The following is a 21,475-nucleotide window of genomic DNA, read 5'->3' as shown; positions in this document are numbered from 1 at the left end:
AGGACAGACAACCAGGGACGAATCTCACCCTAATAGCCTCAAAATGGGCCAAACAAACATGGTATTCAAACCTACTCGAGCTGTCCAAGGGACAAATGATCAAGATTAAAGTTGAGCGGGACCTGCTCACAATGCAAAGGGGATGAGTGTTCCACCCAGAACCAGCAACACTCACTCTAACAGCATGGCGCCTGAATACATAGAATTCAGACACCTAAACCTACCACCTAGGACCATAGAAATACTAAAGGAGGCTAGGAAGCCAATGAAAAGAAACTGCTATGCATCAAAATAGAAAATATACCTCCTATATGCACAGAGAAGAATACCTTAGAGGCAATATCTAGACAGGAAACAGTAATAACCTATCTTATACACTTGCTGGACAGCTGAATCAACTACTCTTCTCTCAAGGTACACTTGGCAGCAAATGTGGCGTACACTAGGTGAGCATTGTGTAAAAGGTTTTTCACAGTGCCTGTTATAAAATGTTTCCTGGAGGGATCCAACAGAATCAAACCCAACCCCTCCCCCCCCAAGAGAAAAACAACAGCCCCCAATGTGCAGCTTGAACACTGTAATGACGAGGTTGAAGACAAAACCATTTCAACCTATGCACAAAGCAGAACTCCAGTTAACCAAACTCCGGTTAACCACATTAAAAACTACTTTTCTGAAGGCAATCCGATAGCTACGAAGGGCAAGCAAGATTCAAGCGCTAACAATACAGAAACCATACATGCAAATTCACAAGGGCATGGTAGTCCTTAGAACAAATCCTCAATTCCTACCTAAGATGGTGAGCAAATTCCATGGCAACCAAACCATCCAGTTGCCAGTTTTCTTTAGGCATCCACAGACACAATTGGAAAGAACATTACATACCCTTGATGTGAGAAGAACACTAATATACTTCCTAGAGGAGGCCAAACAGTTCTGTAAAGGAAACCAACTGTTTAATTCATATGCCAAATCCAGAAAGGGGTCACCCGTCACAAAGGGAACTGTTGCTGGAAGAGTGAGGCTGACGTGGTACCCCCGTGCATCTACACCACGATGAAGGATTCACATCACGATCGACTCACCACCCACCTCCATCGTGGGACGGACCAGAGATCCTGCAAGGTGGAGGTGCAAAGAACTCTGGACGCTGCAGTGGCATGAAAGCACGAGAGTGACTACTCCAGTCGCTCCAATCCTGCAAAGTGTGGGTAAGACGGATTTTCAACCAGTCAGCCCTGGGGGAACTTGCGTGCTAGATATCACTGCAGCGCTGGAACACCATTGATTTAAAATGGAGTCGGAGTGGACTGTTCAAACTTGGACTGTTGGTGGGGCTTACCTTGGATGTTACCTATAGGGAAGCATGTTGAGTTGTGAGCCTGTGTTTGCCTCCCTGTATCCACCTTCCCCACCACACCCCCATCCCTTTGCATGGTTATGCCCAGTCCACATGGTTGGGACAAGTAGCTCCTGCTTGTCCCCTGGCCATCTGAACAGGGTTCTGGCAGCCTTCTTTTCAGAAAAGCTGGTTTTGGGGATGCTGGCACCCTTCCTGCCTAAAGTTGTGATGCTGTTCCACATCAGTCAGAACACCCCCCTGCAGGCATTTTCTATCCCCTGCTTCACTACTATAAGTTTGAGGAGATACTCCTCCGTTTAGACCTCAAGAGAGCTCTTATCTTTTATATTGATCGTATTGAAGGCTACTGGGAGGACAATCAGTTCTTTGTGGGGTTCTCTGGACCGCAGAAAGGCAAGGCTGTGCAGAAGAGAAGAGATAAAGGTTGGCCTATGTTCCTCTTCTTTATGGTTTTGTATGATTTTAAAACTTCATGTTTTAGTTTTCAATATTAAATTGTGGTTTTAGATCAGCTTGTTGAAATCGAGGGTGTGTGAACTAAGAATGTGTTGTATTATTCTGCTATTTTTTATTTTTTTTAACCAAACCTGAATCGGGCACCTGGCAGCCATTTTGACACACCCTTTCAAAGTTTAATTTGCGCTCTAGTTTAAAGAGCGCTCTTGAAGGCGTTTGTGTTGCCCTGCTCCTATTCAAACAAAGGCAGGACATGAAAGGTACAATAATGGTTAAGACATTTTACTCTTCTTTGTGGCTTAGTGTGATTTCAAAACTTTGTTTTTAGTTTTTTTTTAGATTTTAATTTTAGATTGGCTTGTTTGGAGGGAGGGTACGTTGCTGGGTTATTGTGCTATTTTTTTTAACCAAATTCTGCATTATTTCTGAGCCGGGTCCATGCTGGCCATTAAGACTCAGCCATCCAAAGTTTTTATTTGTGCTCTAGTTTCAAGATCGCTCCTGATGCCCTTGTGCTGCCTTGCCCCTAGTTGAACTAGAGTGGTGCGTGAACGCACGTAGCAGGCATAGAGTGGTGCGTGAACGCGCATAGCAGGCATGCCCCTGGTCTGCCAAAGGCAATCAAGTCTGCGCCTTTTCACGTCCTCAAACAGGCCAGTGGGCCAGGAATCCTGCATTTTGTACTTCAGAAATTCATAGGTACCCTTCTGAGACGTTATGCTCACTGTGTCCCAGGACCCTCCTTCTCTGCTATCACAAGATATATTAGGCTGGAGACTATACCCATGCCCCACTGTGCCTGGTGCCCTAACATAACTCAAGATACCAATCTTAATACGGGTGAGGTTGGGACTTCTGTGAACTTGGGCGACAGGTAATTGAAGTTTCAGTTTGTTTTGCTGAACTTTTGCTCTTTATCCAAACACTCCCTGCAAATTTCTGATTATATAAGTGACTATAGTACTGATGTTCTGTTTCTGATTTAATGGTATCTCCTAGCATGATATTGCTCAAGCAGTCCCTGAAGATTTTGGAATCATAAGGCAAGATCCTATGGTAGTGTGTGGAGGTAGGATCAACATTATTCTGAAAGCTAGGTTCAGTTGCCATTGTGTGCCCCCAACTGTGAAGGCCTAATTTTCTCACTTAAATTAACAGAGAAGTACGCCATGGTTAGGTGCGTTAACATATCGCCCGCCCCCCACCAGTAGGTAGTGTTTTGCTCTTACTGACAGGGTTGCTCCATTTATGAATTCAGTCAATTTTACTATTTTAGGAGATTTTAACATTCATTTTGATGCTAATAACTGTTCTGCTGCTGCTCTGACTGATGATTTTCAAACTATTGGTTTATTGCCCTTTGTACATTCCTCATGTGTTCTCAAACTGGCTTCTGCACTGGCCTTAGTACAGAGACTGCCCTTTTAGGTGCAGTAGAGCACCTTATAAAACAATTGGATTTTGGGGGCACAGCAGCTGACATTCTTCTAGAGCTTAGTGCAGCATTTGACCCAGTATCACATGCAGTTCTTCGTCAGAGGCTGAGAGACACTGGCCTCCGGGATTCTGCTTTTTGATGGCTCCTGTATTTTCTACAGTACAGCACCTTTTACTTCTCTTGTAAGCCACATGAATCTTAAATCTCCTTTGCGAACTTCAGTAAGGTTCCTCATTAAACCTGAGATTGTTTAATGTATAGGTCTTGACTCTCCCAGATCTAGTTGAGAGCTATAGCTTAACTATCTTTATGTATGCTGACGATACTCTGATCATTGTCAAGCTCAGCAATGACAAAGAAGATGGGCCTACCAATCTTCTACTCTGTCCGAAGTAGTCAGTTGGATGAGGCATAATTCTCTGAAGCTAAACGGAGACAAAACTGGGATATTAATAGTGGGGTATCAACCACAGCGTTGAAGTTTCAAGTGGTAGCCGGCTGACCCGGGTCCGTTACCCACCATGTGTAAGGCTGAAAAAAAGTTTGGATATGTGGCTGGATCATAAGCCCTCTATGGATATCCAAATTTTCTAAATTGCTGCCTACTGTTTCTGGCGACTTAAATGTCTTAAGAAAATTATTTGGCTGTTTCCACTGCCAGCACTAAAACTGTGGTCCAAGCCTTGATTGTATCTAGTCCTGATCTGTGATCTCTTCAAAAAAGAATCAGATTGCGCCATTAGGTGATGACTTTCAGAATCCCAATTTATGTCATATAGAGTATTTCAAAGGAAATGAGATATGATTGAGGCCTGTGTGTAGAACTAACATTGTACTCGTGGCTGTTCTGAGATTTTCAGCCCCTATCTTTTAATACAATTATGTCTTACAAGTATAATAATAAGATGTTAGTAAGAACATATGCAGAAAATTACTATTAATTATGACTGACCAATTTCTAGTTTTTCAATCACTGTCTTTCATACATCGGTGTCTTAGCTTGGATGCAAGTTATGAATAATTTCCACATTTGTCAAAATAAATGTATTTGGTTCTAGTTTAGATTGCAATTTTGAGTATAGGTTTTAAAAGGAAATGAGTGGTACCATGTTTTAAAGTATGTTATTGTACATTCACAGTAGTTTTTTTTTTTTTTTTTTTAGGCAGTGAAGTTGTTGAAGCCAGGTGGTACATTGGTGTACAGCACATGCACTATCACACTTGCTGAAAATGAGGAACAAGTTACCTGGGCCCTGTCCACTTTTCCATGCCTCGAACTTCAGTCGCAGGTGAGAACAGTGGGTTAAAGAATGGTACCTTTAGAGCTTGTGTAGCCTTCTTACTTTTACAGGGTTCAGCTTTGGAAAAACCTTCTGGAAGATTTCCATAGTTGTTGGACTCCTAATGAGCTTTATTTACTGTTTTTAGGGCTGGGTGATGTACTCAGGGATGTAATTTAGAATGTATTCTTGTTACGAATGCAATGTGTGCCTTGTCATAATTGCTTTACAATTTGATGGCATTTACTACACTGCTGGGAATCTTCAGTTGGGTTTTGGTAAATGAGGAGGTTGTTATTTAGAAAGACAGAATACATTTGTATGAACCGCACTAAAACCATTGTGTCAACTTTGAGTATTTAGTGGGAGTCATCATGATATCTTCGTTACATAAGGAAGCAGCAGAGAAAGGTGACTGGTATTTTCCAACAGGTGCCAGTAGTAGAGAGAAAGAAAGTGCCCGTACATAGCCACTTTTTGAAAGGAATACATATCTAATTATAGAACGCTGAGACAAACATGCCCTTGAAACTGAGCAGACTTTAACCCAAGTCCTCCAATCAATGGTACCCTCAAGAACTGACTGAAAGCAAATAAGCTATAGTCCAATGTGGAAAAGGAATGGCTAAAATCCCAACACGAAGTAAACTTCCTGCTAAAAGTCTTGCTGTGTAGAAAACTCATCAACATACACAAACTACCTACTATTTATTCCATCACCCAAGTCATCAACAAGAAGCAGCACCAACTCCAAAGAGAGAGAGTTACATCTACCCCGTTACCAATCCTTCCCCCACCTCACTCATACAGCACGCGTAACAACACTAATCAAGTCCTCAATGAGACAAATAAATCATGCAGTTTATCAATAAGACTATACACGCGACCATAGTCCCTCATAAAACATCACACAACGTGGCAAATTAAATACAGTCAGTCCTCTTATACTTAGAGTCTCTGATATGTTGACATTGCTGAAAGCCAAAACATTTGAATATATCTTCCTTCCATTTACAGTAGTGCCGTTCTTCTGATGAAAATGTCACACCCATTTTCAGTATAGCCAATGTCTTATTCATACTAGTAATCTTCTTTCTGGTCACTCATCGAGTACAACAGGAACCTCTGCCTTCTTTTATAACAGTCTTGAGCCTTCAGAAATTGTCAGTCATTGTTAAATTTCCTCTCAATGCACATTCACTTTGTCAACATAGTGTTGTAATAATTTTCCTGCTGGCAGGAGGCATCAACGTGTCCAGGTGGTAAGCTCCGCATACCAGTAGTTACAATGAAAAGTGCAGTACCCACTAAGGATCTGTTCTGTCTCCTTCAGTCTTCAGCGTACACATGGACTGTCCATGACAACTCCTGAATAATTGTGGCATAAAAATTCACCAACTCTCAGATTAAATGCAATTGCACCTGAAAATCTTTAGAAGCAGCTATAAGTGACACAAACATGCCTCATCTTTGTATGGGCTTATATGTCAGGTGCCTATATGAAACGGAGTTACATCAAGAAATAATTAATTCTTATTACTGACAGCACCAAGCAAGTCCAGATAAATGTCTGATATTCTAATAGGAAGTTTATCTTCCCAACTCACAGCAAAGCAAAATCACTAGGCGTTATCATGGACCTGTCCCCCAAGACCCACAACACCAAGAAAACACGGACTGCCTTATGGTAGCCATCATTCATCTTAAAAATCAGACCACACCTTTGCAAGATTGACTTGAGGACCACCATTGTGGACTGTATCAACGCCTTTCTTGTAAGCATCTCTGATACCCACCAAATGACGAGTGTCATGCTTTCTGCCACTTGACACGCATCAAAAGCCAAATGACATGTCACCATAAAGCCCGACTTTGAAGAAGCTTTAAAGACCACAACCACCCAGCATCAACTTCAGTACCTTCTGCCTCACCTATAAGGTAATAAGAACCAGTACTCAACCCTTTCTGGCTCAGAAACTCAGTATCTAAGAATCCTGATACAGTACGCAAAGCCACAGCATCACCACACTAGAAAATGAGAAATACAAAACATAATAAAAAAACAAGCACAAAAAAGTGAGATCTATTTGCACTTCTGAAAGATCAAGGATTGCGAGTTTCGAATTGTTTAATGGGTAAGTTGTTCCATATCTTAGGTGCTTAATGTCTCATTGACCTTCACGCAGCATGAGTTAACCTCACTCGAAAGACATGCCAAACTAAAGCAGCGTGAGAGAGAAAGGATGTTCTGGAAGAATATTTATCAAATGTCTTGCTAGAGACAAAGTCAGATTTTCTCAACATGGCCCTTTCCTGATGGTGAAGTTTAGAATTTGTGCGAATTTGACCTGAGTGCTTTCAGAGAGGCCTGGGTAAAGGTAGTTACAGGAGCCTTTCTTCAGACGGATGTTTAGATGAGTTTGGCATGCCTAAACTTAGATATGAAATAGATATACATTTTAGATGTGTGTTAGAAATGGGGTCTTTGGTTGACAGTCAGGTTACCCCCTGTTCAAGCAAGGACCCTCACTCTAGTTAGGATAAAAGAGAATCACCCTCAGCTAACCCCTGCTTACCCCCTTGGTAGCTTGGCAGAGCAGTAGGCTTAACCTCAGAGTGCTGGGCGTAAAGTATTTGTACCAACACACACAGTAACTTAATGAAAACACTACAAAATGACACAACACCAGTTTAGAAAAATAGGAAATATTTATCTAGACCAAACAAGACCAAAACGACAAAAATCCAACATACACAAGTCAAGTTATGATTTTTAAAAGGTTTAAAATAAAAAGAGTCTTTAGGTAGTTGTAACACCACACTAGCGCTGCTAGCGTGTAAATGTACCTGGTTTGCGGCAAAAATAACCCCGCACGGGCGGTGTGCGTCGAAAATAACCCGGCACGGGTATATGCGTCGAAAACAGCTCGGCTCGGCGAGGCGCGTCGAAAAAGCCAGCCACGCGACGGTCCGAAGTCCCGCGGCGCTGGTTGCGATCTCTCAGCCTTCGTCAGCGATGCTGCGCGTCGTTTCTCCTGCTCCGGGCGTCGATTCTCCGGTCGCGTTTCCAGCGGCGTCGTTTCTCAGCTGCGGAGCCGGCGTCGCGTCGTTTTCTCAGCCGCGATCGGATTCGCGTCGATCTTTTCTCCGCACGGTGCGCGGTGCGTGTATTTTTGTCCTTAGGCTGCCAGCCTCTCCTTTCAGGGTCCCAGGAACTGGAAGGGCACCACAGAGCAGAGTAGGGGTCTCTCCAGAGACTCCAGGTGCTGGCAGGAAGAAGTCTTTGCTATCCCTGAGACTTCAATAACAGGAGGCAAGCTCTACATCAAGCCCTTGGAGATTTCTTCTTCAAGATGGAAGGCACACAAAGTCCAGTCTTTGCCCTCTTGCTCAGGCAGAAGCAGCACTGCAGGAAAGCTCCACAAAGCACAGTCACAGGCAGGGCAGCACTTGTTCCTCAGCGATCAGCTCTTCTCCAGGCAGAGGTTCCCCTTGATTCCAGAAGTGTTTCTAAAGTTTGTAAGTTTGGGTGCCCTTCTTATACCCATTTTAGTCTTTGAAGTCACCTTCCTTCAAAGGGGACTCACACCTTCTTGTGAAATCCTGCCTTGCCCAGGCAAGGCCTCAGACACACACCAGGGGGTTGGAGACAGCATTGTCAGAGGCAGGCACAGTCCTTTCAGATGAGAGTGACCACTCCACCCCTCCCTCCTAGCAGAGATGGCTAATCAGGAAATGCAGATTACACCCCAGCTCCCTTTGTGTCACTGTCTGGTGTGAGGTGAAAAACAACCCAACTGTCAAACTGACCCAGACAGGGAATCCACAAACAAGGCAGAGTCACAGAATGGTTTAAGCAAGAAAATGCTCACTTTCTAAAAGTGGCATTTCCAAACTCACAATCTTAAAATCAACTTTACTAAAAGATGTATTTTTAAATTGTGAGTTCAGGGATCCCAAACTCCACATGTCCATCTACTCTCTAGGGGAATCTACACTTTAATCATATTTAAAGGTAGCCCCCATATTATCCTATGAGAGAGAGACAGATCTTGCAACAGTGAAAACGAAATTGGCAGTATTTCACTGTCAGGACATATAAACCACATTACTATATGTCCTACCTTATCCATACACTGCACCCTGTCCTTGGGGCTACCTAGGGCATACCTTAGGGGTGCCTTACATGTAAGGAAAGGGAAGGTTTAGGCCTGGCAAGTGGGTACACTTGCCAAGTCGAATTTACAGTGTAAAAATACACATACAGACACTGCAGGGGCAGGTCTGAGACATGATTACAGAGCTACTTATGTGGGTGGCACAACCAGTGCTGCAGGCCCACTAGTAGCATTTGATTTACAGGCCCTGGCACCTCTAGTGCACCTTACTAGGGACTTACTAGTAATTCAAATATGCCAATCATGGATAAACCACTTACATACAATTTAAACAGGGGAGCATAGGCACTTTAGCACTGGTTAGCAGTGGTAAAGTGCTCAGAGTCGAAAAGCCAACAGCAACATGTCAGAAAAATATAGGAGGCAGGAGGCAAAAAAGTCTGGGGATGACCCTGCATAAGCAAAAGTCCAACAATGTGGTTTCCCTAGAACAGAGTATGAAGGCACAAGGAGGGTACCCCATTGACCTACATTTTGAAAATCTTGAAAAAGAGATCATCCTCCAGTAAAATGACAGTAGATTTGACCTTGCAGGGGCTGTAAAGGGGTCCATTTAAAATCTTGCCAGGCGTCTCTTTTTACCAATGAGTAGCAGCTTGGATTTGCTGCCTTTCTATTTCAAGAAATTCACACTCACCCACCCCTGAATGGCACAGACATTCTTGGAGGTTGGAAAGAGATTATGGGCCATTTTAATCAGGATGCACAACCAGCTTGGTGCCATATGCATAAAGCAAAGCAGAGCACCCATTGGTTCTAATAAAAAGTGCTAGACTTATCATTCATGCTTTCAAACAGTGCTTGAGAAAGTAAGGATCCCTGAGCAACTCCACAATGTATTTCAAGGTTGTTTTAACAATAAAACACAACTGGTATGGAAACACAATGGTATGCATTTAATACACAAATAGGAAGGAGCACCGCAAATAATCAAAAGACAATTTTAATTTTAACTAACTAGAGCCCTCGCAAAAAAAGGGTCATTTGTACTAAATTTAATCTGTTTTAGCTTTAGGCTTCAGTCTGTATCTGTTCCCTCTAATTACAAGTCTATGGAACCTAATATTGTAAGAGAAATGTTACATTTCAGCAAAAATGTAACTAATAATTAGCTGGCTAGATCTTTTTTGGAGGAAGTGCAAGACATAATCGGGGAGAAGGTATCATTAATAAATACAATAGTGAGTTCATTATTTAAATCCTGCTTTTAGTTGCCAATACTGATAACAATGGTACGCTTTTGCAGAAATGTGCAAATGTACTTCTCTAAATAATATGGCTTCTGGTCCGACTATAGGCATGAAACTTAGGAAACATAACCGGGGCTAAAGGACACTTCAGAGCAAGAAGAAACAACAACCATGTTCCATTATAAAATATATTGGTTCATACAATGAAATGCTGATTTATTCGTATATAAAAGACACAATTGAAGTTCATAGAATATATGGTTATGTTTTCACTGGTGGCTGACCAAAAAGGTGGTAAAATCGAAGATTGTCTGTGTTCACCGCCAGAAAGGAAAGAAACTGGCTATCACTTCCACAAAAATCACTTGGCTAAGCCTGGTTATGAGGACACTGTAATGTACTCAGGGCTCGAAAAATCATTAAAATGTAATTAGACAATGCAGGTCGAGTAACTTATATAATCTACCCGACCTAACTGTAATGTACTTGACCTGTGAACAGGTCTCAAATTGTGTTATCCTAGGCAAATAGTTTACAGAGTCGCCTTTTTCTTCATTCTCACATATGATTGCACCATCAAAAATGTGAGCTCCACATTTCTGCAAAAAAACCTCTTTTGTTTGATTAAGTAGACTAAAGTTTGCTGCATGCATCACACAAATCTAGCCCACATACCCATGGCTTCTAGCCCACATAACCTAAGACTTCTTTTAGTTCACTAACAACATTGCCATCAGGGCAGGAGTGTTTCTCAGTTTGTTTAAACACTCAACCATGATGTGGTAACATATTATCATCTACACACAGTAACTTTCCAAGAATTGTCTAAAACCTCTCCACTAACTCGACGCTTTATTGGCAGAACTATATTGTGTATTAACAATCTATTAAAATTGTGCTTCAGAAAAAAGATCCTTTGCACATCAACACATAAAATATTCTGATTTGTTTTCATCCTATTAAAATATTTTTTCATCACACAGAAATATAAAAAAGGGCTTTCACAACTACGGATTTATATTTTGAAATGTTTGCACAGTTCACTTAGTCATTTAAATGTTGTGTGTTAGGAAAAAACCTGACACCCTATATCCGTTTATTTTACATTCTAAGCAGCATGTCACACAGTTCACCTTACAAAGTCCTGGAACTCTGCAGTGAGAATGAAAATTAATCATAAGAAAAACTGACTTTTGACCTCTGTCTATGAACGCAGAGCAAATGTGACATAAGAACAAGATTTAAAGGCATCTTTTATTGCCCCTCCACTTTTCATACACAGCGGCAAAACCAACAGCAGAACATCCTGTACAGCCTCCCTTGTCAAGTATGTTTCAAAAAACGCCCATGGCCACAGCTAGCACAGTCTCCATACCTTATACTGGACAAACCATTGCTGCCTAGAATCCAGGAGATTAGCTTGCTCCTGGTAGGATGAAAGCTGCCTGGCAAAAGTTATTTCTTGGAATTTGCCTAGGAAAGGGACAAGAGTGGTGGGACAATATTTGCTCAGCACAGAACTATCAAGTGTTTCCTTTCTTAGAAGGGGTGTCATGCGTGAGCCGATATGGAGGTGGAGGGGGGGTCTGAGTCCATAGCAATGGAACAATTAAAATTACCAGTGATTTAAGACACCTTCACGTTTCAGCAACTGAAAGATTAACACCAGATAGATGTGATCTGGAGACACTCAACTTGACATTGTACATTGTTCTGTTGCCTTCTGCAGGGAGGTTGCAGAGAAATAAACCACCTGTGATCAGAAAGTGAATGATGATGTATAATGGACAACATGACATGCTGTGTGAGACTCTGTTGGTAATGAGTTTATTGGATCCTAGATAATATAAATTGTGCCAGTTCATGACAAAAGTTAGGCGATTGTCAGTTCTTCCCAGCTAGAAGGCTACAGGAAGTCCTTTTTTAACCACTGAGAACATCTGACAAGAAGAGTCATTAGTTACAGTGATAGAAGTGCAGAAGTAATCTGATTTAGCACAAAAAAGAGATTTTTATACGCTTGTAGACATTGCTTGTATTGGATTTGCCCAGTGAGGTAGGAAGTGGCTCCTTCAGCGGAATAGTAAACCGTGCATCATGGGAATAAGTAGGTTTGACCCCATTCTGGACTGTATTTTAGCACGATTTGTAGCATTTCCTTATGATTTACACTAAACAACTTCTGTATACATTTTAGTGAGGATGGCTAAAGTTATGATAATACAACTTGGACCATTTATCTATGCAATTATTTTAAATGGAGTAGAATCTACTTCATGTGGTTATTACTTCCTTTATAGAGAGTTGGTTTGAACCATTATGTTATTTTTTCAAGACTACATTGATGTTTGAAGTGTGGTTACTTAAGATAGGCTGTGCACATCCCTGACCTGTATCCTTTTTAATTGAGCCGTTTTAAGAAGAACAACCATCCACCCTTATGTCTTGGCCAAGGAGTGTTGGGGGGCCAGCATATATTGGCCCCAACTTGTTTTACAAAATATTTTTGTAATACCCTTCTCTGTTGGCTAGTGGACCTCCTGCTCCTGGTGAGTTGCTCAGATGGGTTGATTGGGGATACATACCCTAATACTTTAAGACTGTCTTGGGACCTAGAGTGGTAGGGGCAGCCTGATACTTTGGGCGCAGGGAAAAATCTTTCCCTTCGCCCAAAGTATACTTTTATTCTCTAATGCCTTGATTGGGCAAACTGGAAATAACCCTCCCTTCCCCAGTCAGCCCTTGATGTGGATGTGGCTGGAAGCTTTTCTCTGGACAGTGGGAGCCAGATACCCAGAAAGAGTCAGTCTTTGCTCAGGACTGCATGACTTTTTTGTGATAGTTCTTTATTGGATTTTTAGGAAAGCAAAACATCACACAGCATAGTACCATTTGTGTTAGTCTCTGTTTCTTGTTATCATTTGTTGCTTTCCTCCCTTTCAGTGTTTGACCTGCAAACATGAGCTGTTTGGTTTTGCCGATAGATTTGTCATTAGCTCTGCTCTGAACACAACACTAGAGCCACATTCAAACACCAGTTTGCTGCATTTAGTGCCACCTTTTGGTCTCTGGAAAAACTGCAGCAGAAATGTGAAAGATCCAACATTGAACTTGACAGACCTTGAAAAAGCAATATTAATGCTAGCTGGTCTGGTTAGTATGTAAAGATAAGTGAGACCGATTGGCATTGCCAGTGTCTGTTTTCTTATGTATTCATATCTCTGGTTTCTAGTGGGCCTTCTGTACACCCCATTCCATGGGAAGGCCTTGCAAAAAGTGGGTAAGCCATCAATCTCCCCACTTCAGCGGGGCATAGAGCTTGGGGTTGGAGAGGTGACCTGATGCCAGGAGTGACTGACAACCCCTCCAACAATCAGAAATTAATTCTGGTTCCTAGTGGTGCTTTCTTCACAGATTGGGGGATTTACCTCAGTCTACCTACCTCAGGGAGGTGCTAGGTGAGTGGTAGCATTTGAACATAACTGGGAGGGGTGCTAACGCCCATCAAAAGGTTCCTGATACGTAATGGGTTGATTTCTGGTCAGGTATCATCTTCCTACACACAGACCCACTAGGAAAACAGATAATTTCTCTCCTTTCCAGTGTATGTCATCCTTCAAAATCAGTGCTTGGGGGACCCCGCTCCTTCTTCCAGCTCCAGGTGTTTCCATACTCTGAAAGCTTTGGGATGCATGGAAAGGTTTCTCCTTACTGTACCTCATAGGAAAATACATATGGTGTGAGCAACATTGTTTGCTTGGATGTGACTTCCTCGTTCAATGGATTATTTTGTGCCTCTGGGTTGGGCTGGTAGCAGGGAGGTCACATTGGTAGCACTCAAGGTTTAAATCATTGATTCTCATGTCTAATGTATAGATTCACAATCTACTGTGATGGCTCATACAAAAAAGACTTGTGGCCTTATGATACTTTTTGGAATAAATATTGAATGATAGGATTAATTTTATTTTTCATTCCTTGGGGACGCCACTGCCAGAAGGCCATGGCTCGACCCGAAAGAAGACACCCGGTGACCAAACCAAAAGTTTGGCACCAAAAAAGGTCACTCCTCTGAAGCCATCGGAGTCGAGCCGAAGCTCCGTCTCTGACTCGAGCAAACCGCGCTCTTATGAGTCCAAATTTTGAAAATCTTTTTCGGAGCCAGCTTTGGAGCCGAAAAGCGCTGGTTATACTGAGGAGTATGGACTTTCAAAAACACTTAAAGAAGGCCATAAAACTACTGAGTAGGGCTCCCAAATAAGCCCATAATGGAAGAAATTGATGAAAGGCAAGCCAGGATTCATACCCATAAAGAAACTGGCAGAATTTTCACAGCATCTCCTCTAAAACATAAGAGGAAATTAGCCTTTCAGGAGGAATTGGACACTACACAGCCTCCAGCTAAAGTGCCAAAAACAAAGGAAAAACCTCCATCTCATTATTTTTCTCCTCCTCACTCTCCATACCTGCATATCTCTCCTCCTACCAGTCCTACACCAATGCAGTCACCATCACATTGACTCACAGCAAGACATTGTGGACCCATGGGATCTTTATGACCCAGACCCCATTCCCAACATAACCCTGATTGCTATCCCTCTAAGCCTTCACCACCAGAGGATAGTACAGGCTACAATCAAGTGCTAGCTAGGCGGCAGCATACCATAGTGTCACCATGCATACTGAACCACTGGAGGACGATTTTTTGTTTAACACACTCTCCTCCACGCATGCAACATACCAGTCGCTCCCTATGCTCCACGGCATGCTAAAGCATGCTGATCAAATATTTAGTGAGCCTGTAAATGCAAGAATAATTACTCCTAGAGTAGAAAAGAAATACAAGCCACTTCCTTCTGATCCTGTCTATATTACTCTGCAACTCCCTCCAGACTCTGTAGTGGTAAGCACTGCCAGAAAGAGTTGAAACTCAGTCATCAGGTGATGCACCCCCACCATACAAGGAGAGTAGTAAGTTTGATGCTGCAGGAAAGAGGGTGGCATCTCAGGCAGCCAACCAGTGGAGAATAGCCAACTCACAGGCTTTGTTGGCTAGTTATGACCGGGCCCACTGGGACGAGATGAAAGATATAATTCAGCATCTCCCGAAGGAACAGCAAAAGAGGGCAAAGCAGATAGTGGAGGAAGGGCAAGCCATCACCAACAATCAGATTAGGTCTGCCCTAGACTCAGCAGATACAGCAGCCAGAAGCATCAACACTGCTGTAACAATCAGGAGGCATGCATGGCTTAAGTCTTCAGGATTCAAACCTGAAATCCAACAGGCAGTGTTGAATGTGCCATTCAACAAAAAACAGCTTTTCGGCCCAGAGGTCGACACTGCAATAGAAAAAATGCGTACGGATTGAGACACTGCAAAAGCGATGGGTGCACTATACACCACACAATACAGGGGATCCTTTCGCAAACCCCCATTTAGAGGTGAATTTAGGGCTCAAACTGAAGAGACATCTACATCACAGCCAAAGCCGGCCTACCAACCTCATTACCAACGAGGTAGTTTTAAAAGCACATATAGATGCCAGTACTCCAGAGGCAGAGGGAAATATCAAACACCTAAACAAGCCTCACAACAAAGTAAATAGTGACTTGTTCCATTCCCTTCCAATCCACACCTCCCCTGTGGGAGGAAGTCTGCAAAAGTTCCACACCAATTGGCTAAACATTACCACAGACAACTGGGTATTTATCAATTATACGCAATGGCTATTGCCTAGAATTGATACAAACTCCACCAAACATTCCACCAAAACCACACAAACTATCCACAGAGCATATTACTCTGTTACAGGAAGAAGTCAAATCTCTATAACTCAAAAAAGCAATAGAACCTGTGCCACAAAGTAGGGACGGGAGTTTACTCACTGTATTTCCTCATTTCCAAAAAGGATGGCACCCTAAGGCCAATATTAGATCTTAGGACCCTCAGTCATTACATCCTGTCAGAACACTTTCACATGGTAACTCTCCTAGATGTTATCCCACTACTTAAAAAAACACGATTTCATGGCAACATTAGACCTCAAAGATGCGTATTTTTATATACTCATCAATCCAGCGCACAGAAAATGTCTCAGTTTTGTCATTCAAGGAAAGCACTATCAGTTCAAGGTGTTACCCTTTGGAATAACAACAGCTCCAAGGGTATTCACAAAGTGCCTAGCGGTAGTCACAGCCTACCTAAGAAGACAACATATACATGTCTATCCATATCTAGACGATTGGCTAATAAAATCAAACATTCATACGCATTTTCAAAACCATGCACATTACGTAATACAAACCCTGCACACGCTAGGGTTCTCAATAAATTACCAAAAGTCGCAACTACAGCCTGCACAAATAAAACAGTATTTAGGGGCAATACTAAATACTCAAAAAGCGCTTGCAAGTCCAAATACGCAGAGAATACAAGCATTCCAAAATATAATAGCACAGATACAGACAGGTCAACAGTACACTGTCAAATTTGTCATGAAAATGTTAGCAATGATTGCATCATGTATTGCAATTGTTCCACATGCAAGACTAAACATGCGGCCCTTGCAGCATGGCCTTGCACAACAATGGTCACAAGCACAGGGTCAACTTCAAGATCTAGTGTTGATAGACCGCCAAACATACATGTCCCTTCAGTGATGGAATTCCACAAATCTAAACAAAGGGCGGCCATTTCAAGACCCTGTGCCTCAGACCATAATTACAACAGGTGCATCAATGATTGGCTGGGGGGCTCATCTCAACAATCAAAACATCCAAGAACAATGGGATGCCCAACACAGACCGCTACACATAAATCCCTTAGAGTTGTTAGCTGTCTTCATAGCACTCAAAGCTTTTCAGCCTCTTCTCATTCACAAGAATGTCCTCATCAAAAAAGGCAACATGACCACCATGTATTACCTAAAGAAACATGGAGGGACACATTCGTCCCAACTTTCCCTCCTATCTCCAAAAATTTGGAAATGGGCAATACACAACCAAATTCACCTGGTATCACAATACATTCCAGGGATACACAACCAATTGGCAGACGTTCTCAGCAGAAATCATCAACAAACACACGAGTGGGAGATTCACCCTCAAGTACTTCAAAAATACTTTAAAAAATGGGGAACACCAGACATAGATCTGTTTGCCACCAGCAAAAACGCAAAATGACAAATTTCGCATCCAGATACCCACATCCACTATCCAAGGGCAATGCTCTATGGATCAATTGGTCAGGGATATTTGCTTACGCATTTCCCCCACTCCCACTCCCACTCATTCAATTTCTAGTCAACAAATTGCATCAAAACACACGCAATACGATACTCATAACACCAACGTGGGCACGTCAACCATGGTACACAACACTATTAGACCTGTCAGTAGTATCACACTTCAAACTCCCAAACAGACCAGACCTGTTAACACAAAACCAAGGGCAGATCAGGCACCCAAATCCCAACACACTCAATCTGGTGATTTGGCTCCTGAGGTCATAGAATTTGGGTATTTACAACTACCATCAGAATGTATGGAAGTAATTAAGCAAGCTAGAAAACCCACTACTAGACAGTGCTACACGAACAAATGGAAAAGATTTGTATATTACTGTCAATCTAAACAAATTGCCCCTCTTACAGAATCAATACAAGATACTGTATGCTAATCAAATTTAGCATTCTCTTCCATAAAAATACATCTCACTGCAATTTCCGCATATTTGCAAAATGTACAGCACAGCTCTTTATTTAGAGTTCCTGTTATCAAAGCCTTCATGAAAGGCTTAAAATGCATAATTCCACCCAGAACACCTCCAGTTCCTTTGTTGAATTTAAACATAGTGTTTACGCGACTTATGGGCCCACCATTTGAACCTATGCACTCATGTCTAATACAATTCTTAACATGGAAGGTTGCCTTCCTACTCGCAATTACATAATTGCGAAGAGTTAGTGAAATTCAAGCTTTCACTATTGAGGAACCATTCATACAAGTACACAAACATAAAGTCGTACTATGAACTAACCCTAAATTTCTTCCTAAAGTAGTATCACTTTTTCATATCAATCAAACAGTGGAACTTCCAGTCTTCTTCCCACAGCCAGATTCTGTGGCAGAAAGAGCTCTACATACATTAGACATTAAAAGAGCACTAATGTACTATACATATAGAACAAAACCATTCAGAAAAACTAAACAGCTATTTGTAGCTTTTCAAAAACCACATACTGGTAACCCCATTTCAAAACAAGGTTTAGCAAGATGGATAGTATGATGCATCCAAACATGTTATGTTAAAGCCAAAAGACAACTCTTAGTTATTCCTAAAGCACATTCCACAAGAAAAAAAGGTGCTACAATGGCCTTCTTAGGAAACATACCAATGGCTGAAATATGTAAGGCAGCTACTTGGTCAACACCACATACATTTACTAAACACTATTGTGTAGATGTTTTAGCAGCACAGCAAGCCACAGTAGGTCAAGCTGTACTACGAACATTATTTCAAACAACTTCAACTCCTAGAGGCTAACCACCGCTTTTATGGGAGGACTAACTGCTTTGTAGTCTATGCACAGCATGTGTATCTGTAGCTACACATGCCATCGAACTGAAAATGTCACTTACTCAGTGTACATCTGTTCGTGGCATGTTCTGCTGCAGATTCACATGCACCCTCCCACCTCCCCGGCACCCTGTAGTCGTTTAAGTTAACAACACTTGTACATATGTGGATATATATATATGTTTGATGGCATGTGTAGCTGCAGATACACATGCTGTGCACCGTTCCTGCCATCTAGTGTTGGGCTCTGAGTGTTACAAGTTGTTTTTCTTCGAAGAAGTATTTTCGAGTCACGGGACCGAGTGACTCCTCCCTTTCGGCTCCATTGCGCATGGGCGTCGACTCCATCTTAGATTGTTTTCTTTCCGCCATCGGGTTCGGACGTGTTCCTCTTCGCTCTGTAATTCGAATCGGGAAAACTTAGAAACTCATCGAAATCCGTCGGTATTGTTTGCGTTCGGGTCCGGTTTAGGATCATCACATCGGCACCGACAACAAGACCGCTTCGGGGCTTCCGCATTTAACCAAGGCTCGACCACACCCGTCGTCAAAGACTCATGGACCGGACCTCCTTCCGGTTCTGTCCGAGGTGTCACACCAAGTATCCTTATACAGACCCGCATCGGGTCTGTAACCTGTGTTTATCGCCAGAACACAGAGAGGATGCTTGTGAGGCCTGCAAAGCGTTTCGATCCAAGAAGACCTTAAGAGATCAACGCGCAAGACGGTTACAGATGGCGTCGAAGCAGACACAACACCTCGACGTTGAGGAAGAAGAAATGAGAATATCCATTCAGGGTTCGGACTCTGATGACTCCGGGGATCGACTATCGACAGCGGCGCAAAAAGTGAGTACACCTGCCCCGTCCCACACCCAAGGTCAGATAAAAAAAACAAAAGGCCTCGGGGACGCCACTGCCGGAAGGCCATGGCTCAACCCACAGAAAAGACGGTGACCAAGTAACATCGGCACCGAAAAAGGCCAAAATATTGCCGAAGACTTCCGACTCGGGTCGAGAAACCGGCACCGAAAAGAGTCATCATCGAGTGGTTGAACTCCCAGTCTTCTTTCCACAACCAGACTCAGTAGCAGAAAGGGCACTGCATACATTAGACATACCAAGAGCGCTAATGTATTACATAGACAGAACAAAAGCGTTTTGTAAAACAAAACAATTGTTCGTAGCTTTCCAAAAACCCCATGCAGGTAACCCCATATCCAAACAGGGCATAGCCAGATGGATAGTCAAATGCATTCAGACATGTTACCTTAAAGCTAAAAGAGAAATACCCATTATACCAAGTGCACACTCCACTAGAAAGAAAGGTGCCACAATGGCTTTTTTAGGTAATATACCAATGACCAAGATTTGTACGGCAGCCACCTGGTCTACACCCCATACATTTACTAAGCATTACTGTGTAGATGTGTTAGCAACACAACAAGCCACAGTAGGACAGGCTGTATTAAGAACATTATTTCAAACAACTTCAACTCCTACAGACTGACCACCGCTTTTGGGAGGATTACTGCTTTGTAGTCTATGCACAGCATGTGTATCTGCAGCTACACGTGCCATCGAACATAAAATGTCACTTACCCAGTGTACATCTGTTTGTGGCATGTTGCGCTCCATATATATATATATGTTCGATGGCATGTGTAGCTGCAGATACACATGCTGTGCACATCCCGCCATCTGGTGTTGGGCTCGGAGTGTTACAAGTTGTTTTTCTTCAAAGAAGTCTTTTCGAGTCACGAGACCGAGGGACTCCTCCCATTTCGACTCCATTGCGCATGGGCGTCGACTCCATCTTAGATTTTTTTTTTCCGCCATCGGGTTCGGACGTGTTCCTTTTCGCTCCGTGTTTCGGGTCGGAAAGTTAGTTAGAATCTCGGAAAAAACGTCGGTATTGTTTGCGTTCGGTATCGGGTTAGTTACAACAGATCGACACCGAATTTAGAAGAGTTCTGGTGGCCCTTCGGGGTTTTTTCGATTCCCCCGTCGGGGCCTGGTCGGCCCGCCACCTGTGAATTCAAGGCTGATGGAACGGACCCCATTCCGCTTCTGTCCAAAATGCCATAACAAGTATCCGTATACGGATCAGCATCTGGTCTGTAACTTGTGCTTGTCCCCAGAGCACAAGGAAGATACTTGTGAGGCCCGTCGAGCGTTTCGGTCCAGAAAGACGTTAAGAGACCGAAGAGCCGGAAGACTGCAGATGGCGTCGACGCCGACAGAACAAGAGCGTTTCTAGGAAGAAGAGGAAGCTTTCTCTATCCAAGAGTCGGACTCGGAAGAGCTCGAGGCCGAAGAAATGCCGAAAACCGTGAGTAAGACGTCGAAACATAAGACTAACGAGAAGTCAACAAAAGCCCAGGGGAAGCCACCGCCAACAGGCCATGGCTTAACCCAAACAAGCGGTGACCGAGCCAAGGCACCAAAAAAGGGCACGCTGGTGTCGAAGTCATCCGACTTCGGTCGAGATACCACCACACAGCAATCTCGGACCCAAGACATCAGCTCTGAGAAATTTCGGCACCGTCACAGCGGCACCGAACCAATTCGGCATCGAGACACCACCACGCCGAAAATTACAAAGGTTTCTTCGGGGCCTAAAAAGACCTCCGAAAAAGTTTCGGTTCCGAAACATCCAGCCTCGGAGCCGAAAACAGGTTCCTATACAGAGGAACAAGGATTGGCCTCCCAAATGAAAAAACATAGATTTGGAGAGGAACTTCAAGCTGTAGAGCCAGACTATACTCAAAGGAGGCTCCACATTCATCAAGACACAGGGAAGATAACCACTCTTCCTCCAATTAAGATAAAAAGAAAACTTGCCTTTCACGAAAAGGACAAGGAGCCACAGGCAAAGGTGGCAAAGAAAACAACTCCACCACCTTCTCCACCACCATCAGTGCACACATCACCAGTAGCAACTCCTCCACTGATGCACTCCCCGACTCATACTGCCATGAGTCAAGATGATC

The 21,475-nt window shown here is 42.9% G+C and overlaps 1 protein-coding gene and 1 long non-coding RNA gene across 4 annotated transcripts in view; one reads left to right on the top strand and one right to left on the bottom strand.

Annotated features, from left to right (window-relative positions):
- Window positions 1-21,475, bottom strand: part of LOC138262066 (uncharacterized) — a 123,300-nt gene that overhangs the window by 83,376 nt on the left and 18,449 nt on the right. The window lies entirely within an intron of this gene.
- NSUN6 (NOP2/Sun RNA methyltransferase 6) overlaps window positions 1-21,475 on the top strand; it is a 131,364-nt gene that overhangs the window by 96,408 nt on the left and 13,481 nt on the right. For all 3 annotated transcript variants that reach the window (XM_069211774.1, XM_069211776.1, XM_069211775.1), the window contains one exon: window positions 4,421-4,546. In XM_069211774.1, coding sequence (XP_069067875.1) covers window positions 4,421-4,546 — 126 coding nt within the window. The remainder of the gene's footprint in view (window positions 1-4,420; window positions 4,547-21,475) is intronic.

Source organism: Pleurodeles waltl, chromosome 10 (genome assembly GCF_031143425.1).
Source record: "Pleurodeles waltl isolate 20211129_DDA chromosome 10, aPleWal1.hap1.20221129, whole genome shotgun sequence".
In the NCBI taxonomy this organism is placed as follows: domain Eukaryota; kingdom Metazoa; phylum Chordata; class Amphibia; order Caudata; family Salamandridae; genus Pleurodeles; species Pleurodeles waltl.
The sequence above is the reverse complement of the archived record's forward strand: the minus strand, read 5'-3'. Positions and strand labels throughout refer to the sequence as shown.